General features: G+C 40.8%; 1 protein-coding gene across 13 annotated transcripts in view; it reads right to left on the bottom strand.

Annotated features, from left to right (window-relative positions):
* The window catches only part of ADGRG2 (adhesion G protein-coupled receptor G2), a 117,390-nt gene that overhangs the window by 6,751 nt on the left and 94,137 nt on the right, over positions 1-16,502 (bottom strand). For all 13 annotated transcript variants that reach the window (XM_084790654.1, XM_084790649.1, XM_084790652.1 and 10 more), the window contains 11 exons: positions 15,124-15,524; positions 11,911-12,073; positions 10,932-11,088; positions 9,747-9,890; positions 8,761-8,883; positions 8,059-8,104; positions 7,840-7,943; positions 6,908-7,029; positions 5,545-5,813; positions 3,555-3,654; positions 2,327-2,610 (listed from right to left, as the gene is read on the bottom strand). In XM_084790654.1, the coding sequence (XP_084646780.1) occupies positions 2,327-2,610; positions 3,555-3,654; positions 5,545-5,813; positions 6,908-7,029; positions 7,840-7,943; positions 8,059-8,104; positions 8,761-8,883; positions 9,747-9,890; positions 10,932-11,088; positions 11,911-12,073; positions 15,124-15,524 (1,913 nt within the window). The remainder of the gene's footprint in view (positions 1-2,326; positions 2,611-3,554; positions 3,655-5,544; positions 5,814-6,907; positions 7,030-7,839; positions 7,944-8,058; positions 8,105-8,760; positions 8,884-9,746; positions 9,891-10,931; positions 11,089-11,910; positions 12,074-15,123; positions 15,525-16,502) is intronic.

Below are 16,502 nucleotides of genomic sequence, written 5' to 3'. Positions count from 1 at the left end.
ATCCACACAGGATCCTAGCTGAGACCTCAGCTCCTGCCTTTTGAATTCTCTGGATTTGCAATTTAATTCCAAGTTCTGTCCAATGAAAGCTCCGCCACAGTCTCAGGTGCCTCTTTTCTACACCAGGCTTGTGTCCTTTGGGCCTTCTGTTCTGAGCATCAGGTCTGCAGAGTGTTTGGATTTAGTTATCTACCAGCTCCCTGCCGCCCTTCAGGCTCAAGGGAAAATTCCCCTGATATTCCAGCATAGAAAACTAGCTACAGGTTTAAGCAGGTTTTTGGACTTATTTCTTGCCCATCACTGTCCCCAGTAATGTGATCCGGGGATCCTTGGTCAGCACTGTCTCTCTGTCTCTGCCAAGAACCCAAGGCTTTTGCTAGGAAATATTTGGGGACTATATGGATGAAATCGGAACACACTCTCTCTCTCTCTCTCTCTCTCTCTCTCTCTCTCTCTCTCTCTCTCTCTCTCTCTCTCTCTCTCTCTCTCTCTCTCTCTCCAACACTTACCTACCTTCAAAACATTCATTTTAAAACACCAGATTTGCTTCTAATGGGGTAGATATGAGGGAACCTCAAAGGTTGGTGGACATTGTATGCCTTTACCCAGTGCCACCCTGGGAGGCTCCCTTGGTTGCATGAAGGGAGAAACAACACGAGTGAGGGAGAGATGGATGGGGATATGCACCAGCCAAAATTAAAAAAAAAACATACACAGCTCATCTTCAATCAACTCTAAAGCACTGTAGAACTAGGCCTTAGCTTCCTTTTATAGAAATAGCAAATTATGCCTACTCATTTATGTTCTAATAAGATATATTATTACCTTATTAGGGAAATGAGAAAAATAGGCAAGTTTGCTAGCTTCTTAAACCACAGGAAGGGAGGTAAATAGCTTTCATGTTAATGATTAATGTGAATTTGCATAGAATATTTTTTCCTCTTAAAGTAGCTATTACTTTTAGTATCCTATTGCTAGGATATAAAAACTTTTCTCAAACCAAATGCTGTGGCACATACCTATATGATCCTAGCACTGGAGAAGAAGAGGTAGGAAGATCACTGTGTGTCTGAGGCCAAGCTGGTGAATTCTAGGCCAGCCAGGGTTACATACATTCACATAGGCAACACTCTGCCTGGAAAGCACCCCCTTTAAAAATTTCAAAACAAAAGAAAAGCTTTTGATATAATTTTCTTTTTTCTTTGTTTTGTATTTAATACTACATAGCACAATACCTGAATATACCAATTTAGGGACTGGTATGTTGTAGATTTAAAAAAAAATGCCAGCCATTTCTAGTGCGCTCTCTCTCTCTCTCTCTCTCTCTCTCTCTCTCTCTCTCTCTCTCTCTCTCTGTGTGTGTGTGTGTGCGTGTGTGTGTGTGTGTGTGTGTTTTCAAATAAAATAAGAACCCATGGCCAACACTTCTGGATGGGATTTCATTGAAAACTAGCAAAATTATCTATTTCCTGATGGGACCACAGGAGGGCAGTATGGGAGCCAAAAGCAATGTGAAAACAAGCAGAGAATGTAATGAAAAGGCGTTGGAATGTGAGGAAGCCAAGGGACAATTCTTTATTGTTTCTGCAGTGTAAACCTATTTGCCTGCTGGGCTTTTAATGCAGAAGTACTCCCATTAAAAATTAACAGCTAACAAAATTTTTATAACACTACTCCAAAAGGAATTACTCATTTACTGTTTTTAAAAAAACCACAATTGTTAGGGTTCCAAAATGCAAGTGGCTAGGCTTTATTAGCTTATGGGACGCTCAGAAGTCAAGGGCACCCTCCAAGACTGTCCCAGGCCTGCTCAAGGCAGCTTGGCAACTTCTAGGGATTAGCCCATGGCCAAGATCACTGCCACTTGGGTTGTTTATTATCTTTCCATTTATCATTTTCTGTTTCCAAGTCAAAACCCCAAAGCTAAGCCCTAGGTCTGAGTGGCAAACCCTCATAGAGACATGGTATCTGGGTTTTTCCTATGTGCAAGCTCTGCTTTCATAAATTATTTAAAAAAAAAAAAAGGAAGGAAGCAAGAAAAGGCTGAGTAATTGGCTTTCTCAGAAAGAGTTCCTGGCAGATTTCCTCAATATAGTTTCTCCAAGGAGATGAGAATTGATAAAAGGAAAAATCAACCATTTCTCAAAATTAGTAAAATGCCTTTCTTCTAAGGACCTCAAAGCTCCTGTTCTCAGTGATCAATTGGTTCTGAAAGGAGTACAACTTCAGCTACTAAATAGGGCACTTTGCAGGCCCTCTCTTAGTAGTGATACTTTACTTTTCCCATTAGGTTCTTTGGGTTCATATGTAACTCTGTAGTGCTTACCTTGTAAGGTGTTAAAGATAGCAAAGAGATACATGAAGGTGACATTCACTGGTCCCCATGCAAAGAAGGCAAAGCCCCAAGTAATTCCCAGTAAAAACGTGAGGCCAGCAATACTCCTGAGGTCTTGAATACTAGTTTTGCGCTGGGCTCCCAGTTGCTTCTTCTTTTTAATTCGACAGAGCTGAACCAAGACGACAATGAACATACTGACGTTCAGTAGAAATATCACACAGAAATAGCCCACAACTGTGATATAGAACACTGCATTGCTGTTGATCCAGCAGCTGGATGGGGGAGAGGAGAAGAGAGGAGGAAACATTATAATGATAAAAATATGCTTGCTCCAAGTGATGCATTGGATCTATAATATTTTTGATGAAACCACTCCCCCCCATTTCAAGTACAAAACCAAAACAACAAGAACAAAAATCCTAGCCAACAGCTGCTTTTCTCCACAATCATTTCTAGTTCTGTGGAACATAATCTAGGTAATTCAGAATATTTTAGAGGCTGGAGAGATGGCAATTGATGCTTTTCTAGAGGATCAAGGTTCAATTCTCAGCACCCATGCCAGGCAGCTCACAATTACCTGTAACTTCAGCTCCAAGGGATCTAATACCTCATTCTGGCCTCCACAGATATATACATGTGGCACAGGCACACACACACACACACACACAAATAACTCATTAAAAAGAAAATTTTAAAACTTTCTTTTGTTTTTTCTAAACAGTTTCCACTCTGTGTAACAGCCTTGGCTGTCCTGGAACTCACTCTGTAGAGTAGGCTGGCCTCAAACCCACAGAGATCTGCCTAACTCTGCCTCGTGGGTACTGGGACTAAAGTTGTATACCACCACCACCCTGCTTAAAACCATTTTTAAAACATTCAAACATTCTCCTGTGAAGTTATAGTTATCCCAGACTATATGTCTTTAGTAATATATTGTCACCAGCATTTTATTTTTATCAGAGGTTAAGAGTCTTAATATACTTCACCCTAATTTGTGGACTCCCTCAGAATAATTCCTGATTTGCTCCTTAAATAGTAGTGTGGCATTTTCAACTAGCTAATCCCATTACACATGATGATGAAGGCTCTTGTTAAAAATTATTGAAAATTTTATTAAGATGATAGATATGACCAACAGACTAATTAGATCCTCCATTTTCTTAAAAATTTAATTTTTATAGTTCCCAAACATTCCCTAAGATCAATTTGTACTCACAAGTCATCTGGTGTGCCATTGGGGAATTTCCCATAAGATCCAATCCCATAATTATCTGGGGATATAGTCAGGACGATGGTCACAACCACAGCTGGTATCCCTGGAACATGGGAAACATCAGTCACACAGTTCTGACAAGGAGGTGAAAAGAAAATCCAGAGGTCATTCTATTTTCCTTTCTGTGGCATGGCAGAGACTGGTTAGCTATTCACCAAATCAGTTTTCATTTATTTTGGCACATGGATGGATGCTCCTACCCTCACTGGCAGCCAGAATTACATTTTGGTTAATCAGGTATACACAGAAGTGATTTGCTCCACTGTGGTCCTGTCTCCTAGAAACTACCTGCAAGGCCCTCCACTCTCTTTCCCCCCGAAACTCAGAGATATTTTGGAAGCTCCATCTTGAGGCAGAATCATCATCAACTGGGGATCATAAATAACTATAGAGATGCCTTCCCTTCAACTGGGATGCAGCCAGGGAGAAATGATCTGGTGAGATCTCAAGGCTTATCTCTTGTAGCAGCTCCTGCCACCATCAACGCACTCATGTCTGGAATGTAAATTTAAGAGTAAGCAACTCCCAATGATTCATTCATTCATAAATTTCCCAACTGATTATTTGGAACCCGCCGATGAATGGGAAAACGTATTTTCACTGACTTAGGACTGGTGACTGCTACTATGTTGGTTTTCTCAAGGGCCCATGAGTACTCCTGCTAAAAGGAGGTACAAATAAGAGGGCTTCTGACAGTTTACAGTGTCTTTCAGCTAGGAAAAGGTGCTTTTGCAGACCATCGTGCCACCACTCACCCGCCCCATGCTGTCACCCTATACTACACACAGACCAGTTTCACTGCTCTAGTAAATAAAACAACAATAACAACGGCAATGACTACAATTCCTTTTATAGATGGGCTGAGGTGCCTGAAACAGGCAAATATACTCTTTTTTTAAAAATTCATTTGATACTGACATGATGGTTTCCTAAGTAAGACTTTTTTAAAGAACAGAAAACTGGAGGCTGAAGCGGTAGATCACTGTTGAAGTGCTTCCCTAGCATGTTCACGGCCCTGTATTAGATCCTCAGTGTCAAAGTCATACATAAGAAGTGGAGGTGGAGGAGCCTGTCCTTGGCAAGTGCACCTGGCATTTCAGCTTTCTCTAAAGAAGATAAAATTCTTGCCCAACTACCTGAAGCTATGTCTTTCTGAGACAAACTAGGGAGAGTGTGTGCTTTGTTATTCTTCACAAAGATATAATGACAGGCAGGGTGACAAATAATGAAAGGCTTGCGGTCCTGTTGTTTAGACTGAGGAATACGAGGGAATTTGGGAGTGTTGATGGTTGGAATCCAGTAAAAAGCATATCCATCTGGAATGAGAAGGCCACGTTGGACTGTTTTCTAGCCTTACAAAATGTGGATAAACTTATACCATCACTGAGCACCTAGGTGCTGTCGATAACTGCTAGCCTCATTGGCTTGTCTTCAATGAAGTGTGAAACTACATGAAAAAATTAGGGCACTGTATACTTGTTGGTTATCTATAGGACTCTTAGGAGGAAGAGGGATCAGCTTACTATTTTTAACTGTGGAGACCGGAACCAAACTCACTGGTAAGTGCCACGAAGAGCCATGAACTTAGTAGAAAGTAAAATATGGGGTTTTGGAAATGATTTGATCACTGAATCAACAAGAGTGTTCTGGAAACAGTGCAGCCTTTGAGGAGTTCAAAGCTCCTTTAGAAAGTTACCTAGTGGGATTCAAGGCTCTACATGATTAAAAGTGAGAGGAAGGGCCCCCTGTCAGAGGTCTAGGGGAGGGAAATAGGGCAGAAGAGGGAGGGAGGGTGGGAATGGGAAGATACTAGCAAGGGGGTAATAACCAGGTTATAATGTGAATAAATTATTAAAAAATCTTTTTTAAAAGAAAAAAAAGTCAGAACACTGCAGGAAAAGTCCAGGTAACATTCAAGCAAGTTTATACATACCCCAGCCAACAATGCAGAATTTAAGGATGTACTTTCGGATGTAAGTATTAAACACCTTGACAAGTGCTAGGTACATGTGGAATGCTTCTAAGCCCATCCATGTGAATGAGACCAAGAGAAAATAGTGAAGAAATACAGCCACGGAGATGCAGAAACCTCGGGTATTATACAGAGCAATCCAGGAATCTAAGAGGAAGACCAGGTTGAGCAGAAGCAAAGCAGCACACAGCTGGATGAGGATTTTGGAAGGGTAATCTCTCCGGATCTTTCTAAAATGAAAGAATGAAAAAAGAGTTAGCCTTATATCCTGCCAAATTTTGTATAAGAATATCCCTCAGGTGGGGTGTGGTGGCACACGCCTTTAATCCCAGCACTTGGGAGGCAGAAACAGGTGGATCGCTGTGAGTTTAGGGCCAGCCTGCTCTACAAATTGAGTCCAGGATAATCAAGGCTACACAGAGAAACCCTGTCTTGAGAAAACAAAACAAAAAGAATATCATATCCCTCAGGCTGTTTCAAAGAGTTTGAATGGTTGCTCAATGTAATGACACAGGGAAATGCAGCTAATTTATCTGTTACGATTTCCCCCTAAAAAAATGATGAGAGGAACCTTTCTGGTGAGCCAAGAAGGGGCAATGTTATTTGGAGTGGCATTCCCTGCTTTCACTTCCAAAGTCACACTCGGTGACTTGTTTTCATTTAAGTTTTACGTTCATCTTCATTCCTATACCCTTAACATAGTTAATCGTTCTCTCATTGTCTCGGTATCATTTATAAACTTAGTTTATGAATTTTTTTTTTTCTGTACGTGGTACGATGACCTCTTTCAGACTGTAACCTCTTGGATTTCAGTCACTGTCTTTTTTTTTCTACACTAAATGCTGATGATATACCAGCTACCCATTTGGGGAACAAGATTATCATGACTCAACTCCTACTGTGCTCAGAAACTAGTGGAAGACAAAAGCATATGAACCAAAAACTCTCATAGCATTTCATACCCAGACATTCTATCAGGTTGGTATAAAGGATAGGGTAGGCTAAAGAAAGGGTTTTTTGTTTTGTTTTATGTTTTTGTTGTTGTTTGTTTGTTTGTTTGTTTTTGTTTTGTTGCTTTTCGGGTTTTTTGTTTTGTTTTGTTTTTCAATACAAGGTTTCTCTGTGTACCCTTGCCTGTCCTGAACTTTGCAGACCAAGCTGGCCTCAAATTCACAAGAGACCCACCTGCCTCTGCCTCCCCAAGTCCTGGGATTAAAGGTGTGTGCCACAGTGTCCAGTGAAGAAAGGGTTTTAAAATAATACATTTTGGTGCTAAAGGTGAGAGCTCGATTTATAGACCAAATTTCCAGTTGTAGATACTCACTCAAAGGCTATGTAGGTTACAAGAGTAACAGACAGAAAAATTGATGAAAGCCCACAGCCAATATATGTGATAAATGTCAGAGCCATCATTTGACTTGGTGGTAAGGATGTCCGAGATAGGTCCTGGGAAATAAAATAATGCTTTCAGCAATCAAACCATTTTACATACATAAGAATCATTATTATGTTCATTGAATATACTAAGTATCCATTAATAGTCTCATAGTCTGTTCAACCAACCTATGAGATAGACACAATTACTGTCAACAGGTAAAAATAAGGAGTTCCAGTAACCTGTTTGAGGTCATAGCTAGGAATAGGAAGTGGAGGAATTAGAATTCAAATTCAGGATTCAGGTCTGCCTGACCTCAAAGCTCATATACTTGATCACTGAATCCATGCACTGGGGAAGTCCTGGATTAGGAGCCTAAAGACTTACATTTGGCTCCTGCCTCTTGCATTTCTTAGTCCTATGGCTAGAAACAATTACCACAAGTCGTAACTCTAATTGCAATAAAATGACCTATGTTAAAGAAATGCTGGGAAGATTAAATGAGATCATTTAAGGATGGGGGTGTAGCTAGGTGGTAGAGCACTTGCTCACCATGCACAAGATTATAACAACAATAATAACTTATGCCAAAGTGTTTTATCGATGTTTACATTCCCTGAAAGGTAAATAATTTGTGCTGTCCATTCTAATAAGACTCTCTTGCTATTAAAAGGAGAAAATACAAATAGAATATGAAGAAATACTTATATTCTATAGTCAAATATTGGTTATTAAAAGAGTGGTTTCATTGGTGTATAACTATGCCACAATATTAGGCTTTCTGTTTATCTGTTGAGTCATCAAGTAGATATTTTATTATAATGACTGACCAGCTAGCCCTCAGACCCAGGGTCTAAGGCCATTGGGCATGAGTATGTTACCAATAGGATGCCAAAACTGGTAAGGTGGCTACAGGTACAGATGGTTTCATTCATCCTCCTGTCTTTGATGGAGCAGCCATCCGATGACCAACCTCCTCTGCCACCTGTTGGCATCAAGAGCAGCATCTGTCCCATCAGCAAGTCATAGCACAGTGACTTACCAACTTCCCCACTCACTCACTCACTTAAGACCTTAAAAGAGTTTAAATTGGAACCTACCATTTCTGCCCAAGTCCCAGAATACACATTTCACAGTTAAGTCATCCTGTAGCAGAAAGATAAGTCATAGCTAATTAGTTTAATGAACTGAAAAGCAATTGGGAAAATCAGGGATATTTTTAATTTCCTAATCTAATGCTTGAGTTTTGGTGACTTATTTTACTTGATTCTTAGAGGCAAATGAACCTCATAGAGGTCAGCACTTCTAAAAATATCAGTCATGCATTGATATCACTTTAGGGATTTGTTTAAAAACTGTGCACTCCACTTGGTGGTACAGTGCTTGCCTAGATGATGAGGGCATGATCTCAATCCCCAGCCCAGGGGGCAGGGAATACACTCTGGCTCAGTGGGACTGAGGTGTGGACCTGAGCCTTGAAAAGTCTAGTCAAATCTCAAAGACCACATTCTCAGAAGTGAGGTTGTAGTTGAAGCTCCATAGGGCCTGAAAGTGGGGTCCAAGTCTGCAGCCATAGCTCTTCCCACAGGGAAATCCAGTAGTGGCTAAGAGCTTGCCTTTGCATTTTTCTGCCTCTAAAACTACACAGTTGAGGATAAAATGAGTTGGGAAGTCAAAATTCCAAAGAGCAGCAAGCAATTGCAGTCTTACACACACCTTCGGTCTCTAGCCATGACCTACAGGCGCAGTCTGTCCAAGGTGTCTCCTTGGTCACTGAACAAACCAGACAGGCCTCTCCTCACCTGACTTGGGTTGATGTGTTTCAGTGTGACTGTCACGTTCCTTGTCAAGTTCTTGATGGTTATGTTTGCAACACTTGATGATATGACATAGCTGATCAAGGAGAGGTTCTCCAGGGAGGAGTCCTAGCACAATAAGGATCAACAAGATGAAAATGGAAATGAAATAGAAGGAGGCTGTTTTAGGGCTAGAAGGATACTAAGGACGATTTGAATTCACATTCTTTACAATGTAGGTCAGAAACTGTGATGGAGTAAAGTAACTTCTCCAAGGGACAACAATTAGATGCAGGGCTTAGTTCACCTCAGGGCTCTAAACACTATGTTGACATGCACAGCAGATACAATAGGACCTCATGAATTTTTTCTGGGTATTTTTTATTTAATTAATTTATTCAGATTACATCTCAGTTATTATCCCATCCCTTGTATTCACCTGTTCCTCCCTCCCTCCTGCTTTCAGCCTATTCCCCTCCCCTATGTCAGTGATCTAGGGGGACCTCCTCCCCCAATATATGATCATAGGCGATTAAGTCTCATCTTGGTAGCCTGTCTATCCTTTCTCTGAATGCCACCAGGCCTCCCCACCAAGGGGAAGTGGTCAAATAGACCTCATGAATTTTTAAAGGGGGACACAACATTAAACATTTAAATCGTGTGTCCTTGAGCAAGCTACTGAAACTCCTTGTGCCTCCATTACCTAATCTGTAAAATGGATGTAAAATGGGTCCCTTCCTCCCAGGACAGGGATTAGAATCAACACTTGTGGGTTCTTAGGATAGAGGTTGGCCATTTGGGAGTACTATGAATGTGTTGGTAACTCCTAGATATCACCTCCAGGAAGAGTAGGATATGGATAAAACTTAACTGCAGAGTTTCAATACTTCATTTGATTTGTAGCAGGCTTAAGAATATGTAATGATTACACAGAATTAAATCACCCACCTCCAAACCAAACCCAAATCAAGCTCAGTAAATAGCAACTTTACCTGAAACAGGGCAGGTGTTTCAAAGAAATTGAACTGAACCCTGGAAGCCAGCTCTGCCTCACTAGCTGTCAAATTACTCATCAGCGACGAAGGCAGAGTGATGGCACCAATACTATTCCCAGGAGCCTGGGTTTCCAGAGAAACCTGGAGATAAAGTAAGAGATAATAAGTGTCTGAGGTTAATACAATGAGGTGATGAAAAACACAACTCAATATTGGAGGGACCTGAAGGGCCTCGATCTGTGATATTTCTCCAGGAAGTGGCTCTGTCCCTGTCTCTCTGGTTGGATGAGGCCTCCAAGCAGGAAAGGAAACATTTTAAGGACACATAGAAGCTGTCAAAGAGTGCAGGGACCAGGAGGACACATAGAAACTGTCAAAGAGTGCAGGGACCAGAAGACCACAGCAGCGCACACACATTAAGTCAGTAAGCAAGCACTAGGGAGAGTCTACACACTGCTTATACAGTAACGAGCAAGACTTGGTTTGACTTTAGCAGTTCTAGTTCCCAGTCCCTTTAAAGCACTGGTTCTCAATCTGTGGATTGCAACTCCCTTGGGTGTCGCATTTCAGGTATCCTGCGTATGAGACATTTACATTACGATTGATAACAGTATCAGAATTACAGTTACGAAGTAGCAATGAAATAACTTTATGGTTGGGGATCAGCATAACACGAGGAACTGTATTAAAGGGTTGCAGCATTAGGGAAGTTGAGAACCACTGCTAAAGGGTGGATAGAAAGCACTAGAAGCAGGATTTATTTTCAGCACTGCTATAGACATCGTGTAGTTATAAAACGTCTTTAAACTGTTGACATTCATCGGCGTGTCTAAGTACCCCAACTGCCTAGTATTCCTTCATGAGGATAACATTCCCTACCATCCCTTCATAACACACACACACACACACACACACACACACACACACACACACACACACACGCTCCTGAAAACAATGTCATTTTTTTCTTCACTGGCTGCTCTCTATACCAGGCTGGCCTTAAACCCAAAGAGCTCCACCTGCTGTCTCTTCCTGAGTGCTACATTTAGAGGAGTCAGCTGTTCATTCTTTTGGAATACTATCACTCCTGATAATCAACAGCAATTGCCTCCATCAAGAAATACAACAGGGGCTCCAATCATGCACAAGAAAATGTTGTTTCTATAAGAAATTCAAGGGTACCTGAAGGTGTGCAGAGTCTTTGGCTGCAAAGGTGGTTGTACTGAAATTACTGGCATTCACTCTGATCACGGCAAGAGCCAAAGAAGGGGAGGTTAGACTGATGGTTGTATCTGAAAATTTCAGCTGTAAGCCAATGTCATCTACCACTTTTAGCAACCTGGAAAGACAATTAACAGCTTAAACTTAGTCCTATCTTTCTCTCTCCTCCATGCTAATATAGCATAGCAACTGGATGCCATTATGAGCCTAGTCCTTGAGGGCAAATACTTGGCTATCACTAGTCACATAAGCAAGTATCTTGAACGTCAGAGGGGATCCTTCTAGCAACCTGTAATGTACATTATATAGGTAAATTGCTGCGTATTGTTAAACCTTGCTGAAGCAAGGAGGGCCCTTCTGTTCTAGACTCCGGCATGTTTATTGCAAGTATTCTCCAAATGTTCTTTAAAGCACCCTTTCCTGGGACAGGCTACCTCTCTAATGCTGTAACCAACAGAAAGGAAAAGGCAAGTGAAACATTGTGTTCTTGAGAAGAGCTAGAAGGTGAACTATTTCCAAGCCAGGTTACTATTGCTTATCCCATAATTCCTACAGGAAAAAAAAAACCAAAAAACCTTACAGCGATAACTGGAAGCTGGAAGCTCATCTATGTAGATGACAAAGCTGTACCTCTTCCCTGACTTTCAACTTAGAATTCTAGTTGGCTGCATCAGCTGGTTTCCGCTAGATGTTTGTAAGCCCCCAATTTGAAGTTGTCACTTTTTGATTGCTTTCTTAATTGGGCTACTTAAGTCAATCATCTCTGCTGGATGTTTTGAGGCCCCAATTTGATAATGTTTTGCTATCTGGCGCTTCTAACTATCTGTTACTCATTTGTTATATACTCAATAAACTCACTCATTCACAACAGAAAGCTCAGCTAGCATAATTCATTCTCTGAACCACACAGAACACATCTTTTCTATCTGCTACATCATACCTTTGAGCTAGAGGGGCTAACAAGGTGGGTGGAGAGTGCAGGAGTTTGCTGACTCGGTTTACCATTTCGCTTGCAAGGTTGGGCTCTAAGCTGCCCAATGACAACACCTTCTCCATTTGTGATACTTGGGCTTCCAGATCAGGAACACTGCTAGTGTTGACAACTGTATCAAAAAACCAAATCATGTTATGCATGCAGGATGAAACAAATCACTTTTGAAGATAAATGGTTCCTATGATGTGGTCAGCTCATTCCTAGGTATTTGTCCAAAAGAAGAAGGTATACTTGTTTAGAAGACTTGGTTGTCATTTTTCTTTTTAAAAAATTTTTTTAATTAATTTAATCTTGTTACATCTCAATGGTTATCCCATCCCTTGTATCCTCCCATTCTTCCCTCCCTCCCATTTTCCCCTTATTCCCCTCCCCTACGACTGTGACTGAAGGGGACCTCCTCCCCCTGTATATGATCATAGGGTATCAAGTCTCTTCTTGGTAGCCTGCTATCCTTTCTCTGAGTGCCACCAGGTCTCCCCCTCCAGAGGACATGGTCAATTATGAGGCACCAGAGTATGTGTGAAAGTTTCTACTTGTAGGTTTCTAGGACTCCCTGGATCCTTCTACGTTGTTATTTTCCCATGCTTCTCTCATCTAGAGACCCAATAGGATGTCCTCCCCCTCTGTCCCAGTTTCCTGGTAAATGAAGGATTTCACGGGATATGCCCCTTGGGCTAGTATGCAGATATAAGTGAGTATATTTGGTTGTGATTTTCATAGTAGCCTTTTTTCTTTTCTTTTATTAAAGCATTCATATTACATCTCAGTTGTTATCCCATCTCTTGTATCCTCCCATTCCTCCCTCCCTCATGCTTTCCCCTTACTCCCCTCCCTTATGTCTGTGCCTGAGGGGGACCTCCTACCCCTGTATATGCTCATAGGGTATCAAGTCTCTTCTTGGTAGCCTGCTATCCTTCCTCTGAGTGCCACCAGGCCTCCCCATCAAGGGGATGTGGTCAAACATGGTGCACTGCCTTTTTTCATAATAGTTCTAAACTAGAAATAATCCAAATGTCCATGAACTGGAAATGGATGTATAAATTATGCTATGTCTACAGTAGAAAATTATTTAGTGACAAAAAAAAATAATTTAGCTACCAATACATTACACAACAGGGATGGCTCTCCAGTTGTCAAATTTATTATGTTAAATGAAAAAAAAATCCATACTCAAAAGGTAACATCCCATATGATTCTCTTCATATGATATTTTAGAAAAGTGGAAACTACAGGGAAAATCACCAAACATTAGTGGTGGCCAGGGTCTAGGGCTAAGTGCTGACTTCAAAGAGATACAAAGGAATCGCAGAGAGTGTGGAAAGTTATGTGTGTTAATTGTGATGATGGTTACATAACCACAGGTGCTTATCTAACTGCATAAAACTGTACAATTTTATTTATTCATATAATTGAAGAAAATGTATTATATGTAAATTATATTTCAGTAAGCATAACTAAAATATTAGAATATTTATATAGTGATACAAATAGAGTAGTGGTATAAATACAAATGTTGTACTAGTATTTAATTTATAATTTATACCATTTGGACAAAGTTTTATGTGGGTTACTTTTATGAACATGAAATTATAAAGCCAATAGCCAGAATATCAGCTATAAGTGATTTTTACAGTTCTCAAATAAAAATTTGGACATCAACAATATAAACTTGTTCTTTAACAACAAACCTCTCTCTCTCTCTCTCTCTCTCTCTCTCTCTCTCTCTCTCTCTCTCTCGTGCTAGAATTACACCACACCCATTTTACAAATTAAAATGTCTCTTAATTTAATTACTAATATCTGATTTGTTATTTTGCATATTCCTTTCTGGTCTCTATCCATGTGTATCTAGTCTATTATGAAAATGAAATATTTTTAACTAGCTATTGTTGGGCCTTTATCTCTTCTCATCAAGATGCGAAAGTGTGCCCACATGTTTGTATAGCTATTCGAATGGCCCACATCTTTGTTCAAGAGTCGCTGTGTTGAGGTACATGCCTTTATATGATCACTCTGTCTTACGGAACCATTCAGCTTTATCTACCTTAAAATTTTTTCTTTTTATATATATATATATATGTATATATAAATATTAAATTAATTTATTCTTGTTACATCTCAATGGTTATCCCATCCCTTGTATCCTCCCATTCTTCCCTCCCTCCCATTTTCCCCTTATTCCCCTCCCCTATGACTGTTCCTGAGAGGGATTTCCTCCCCCTGTATACGCTCATAGGGTCACACGAACTCTGGTGTCTCATATTTGACCATGTCCCCTGGAGGGGGAGACCTGGTGGCACTCAGAGGAAGGATAGCAGGCTTTATCTACTTTTTAGCTACTAAGTTATGCTCTGGTGTGCATCTTGTATGCCTATGTCACTTCACTTCTTTTGCACTAAGACTAGAAGCATAGGATCAGGGCCTTTCTTGATGGCTTTTGGGATAGCCTGTTAGATTGCTTCTAAGGGTCAATGGGAATAACTATGAAAAAATAATCGCTGTAGACCCAGGGCAATTAATTCCTATTATACTTTACTAACCAGCCATTAAGCCTTCTTTTAAATTATGATTCCATTATTTTGCCTAAAATGTCTACTTTTATTATAAGATCATTTGAGAGCAGTGTGCTTATTATGAGAAATAGTAAATCACTTGGAAGAAGTTCAAATCTCCTTGAGAATGCTGGCATGATGGTAGAGGAAGCAGAAACCGTAACCTGAGCTCTAAACTAGTACCATACCAAGTTTGGCTTTGCCTCCTGTCCTTTAATTTCTAAAGGAAAACTTGCTTCATACTCATAGAACTAAAGATCAAGGGAGTCTGGAATACTCTTTATTCCTTTCCCTCTTCCCTTTATTGCTATACCACTAAGCCCACATGGCTCTCAGGAACCCTTTGCAGTTGTCATGGCTTTCCCACATGTGCTATTCCTAGTCAAGAGCACCTAGAATGACTTATATCCATCGTCCCATGGAATGGGTCAGGAGGTGCAAAACTGTTTGTTTTAGCTTTTGTTGCATGTGAGGTCTTAAGCCTGAAGCTTCCAAGTGTTTCAGAAGAATGGCTTAACGAGGTCTTATAATGTGTCTTGATTTGCAAGTTTTTTAGGAAGCCCAAATTCCAACAGTCCCAGTGATCACCTTGGCTTCTCATAGTTACCTGTCTCACCAGGAGATATGCTGATGGTGACCACTTCTTCAGTGACAGATAAGGCTGGTGTGGTAGGAGAGGGAACGGAGGGCTGTACAGGTGGCAAGGTGTGAGAAAGATCAGTTTGGGGCAGAGTGGAAGAGGCTGCCACAGGTTGAACAGTCAAGTCAATGGCAGGACTGGAAGCCAGGGGGGCCGCAGGCTTGGGAGATGGAATATGACTCTCTTGTGCCATAGAAGGTGTGCTTGAAGTCATATGGGTATGATTAAGGAGTTCAACCAAAGAGGAGTCATTAGCGATGTGGGAAAAATTGATGGCCTGAGGTACAAGTGGCACAAGCTTTCCAGAAGAAGATAATGGTGGGCCATGTGGTTGATCAGCAAGACAGACAATGGGATCCTGCAGATCACTAAAGGAAAAAAGAAGAAAGATACATATGAGACACAAACAGGGACTCAGAGGGCTGAGTCCTCAACCCTAGCAGCTGTCTGGTGTCACCAACTCAACAGGATTTCACTCTAAAGGAGCGGTCAGTTCACATTTGGTGTGCTTTTGCCTCTGCCTCCTTCTCCTTCATACTTCTGGGGAAGAGATATTAGCATTGTTTGACAACCCCCAGTTCTGGCTCACTGATTTACTACTGCTCTAGAGCCCTATGCCATGCTGTCACTCAGTTGAGAGGATCTTGTAACATGTTTTGTGTTCCTGACGGAAAGACATACTAAATGTCCCATTACTCAACTGGTTTCATCACACTGGAAATCTCATAACACATTTCCTATCACTATAGCTGTGTACAGTGGTCACTAGAACATGGTAAGTGATCAAGAAATATTGCTTGGATAGAAATCTGAACCATGCTGGGGCCAAAGAGATAATCCCTGGCTTATAAGTCAACTACCTTTCAATGTTTCTTAAATGCAATGGTACTCAACCTTGGCTATACATGAGCTATGTTAGAGAACTTTGAAAAACATATCCACACAGACAGTCAGACAAACTATATTGCAACTTGACTGGATTTAGAGTCATCTAGGAGACTCCATACGTCTGTGAGGGGGTTTCCAGAGAGGTGTAACTCAGGAGAGAAGATCCACTCTGAATGTAGATAGCACCATACCTGGGCTGGAGGTTCTAAAGAAACAAAGAAGAAAGCAAGCTGAGTACTAGCATTCATCTCTCTCCGCTTTGAGATTGTGGGTGCAGTGTGACCAGCCCCTTCACACATGTGCTGCCACTTACCCTGCTGTGACAAACACTATCCTTTGTTAAACTGCAAAGTGAAAATAAATCACTTCTTTCTTTAAGTTGCCATTATCAGATATTGTGATACAGAATTGAGAAATCTAATATAGGTTGATAGAGGAAAGATAGATTTCCATGGCTT

Source organism: Acomys minous (genome assembly GCF_964271855.1).
Source record: "Acomys minous genome assembly, chromosome: 7".
NCBI lineage: Eukaryota > Metazoa > Chordata > Mammalia > Rodentia > Muridae > Acomys > Acomys minous.
The sequence above is the reverse complement of the archived record's forward strand: the minus strand, read 5'-3'. Positions and strand labels throughout refer to the sequence as shown.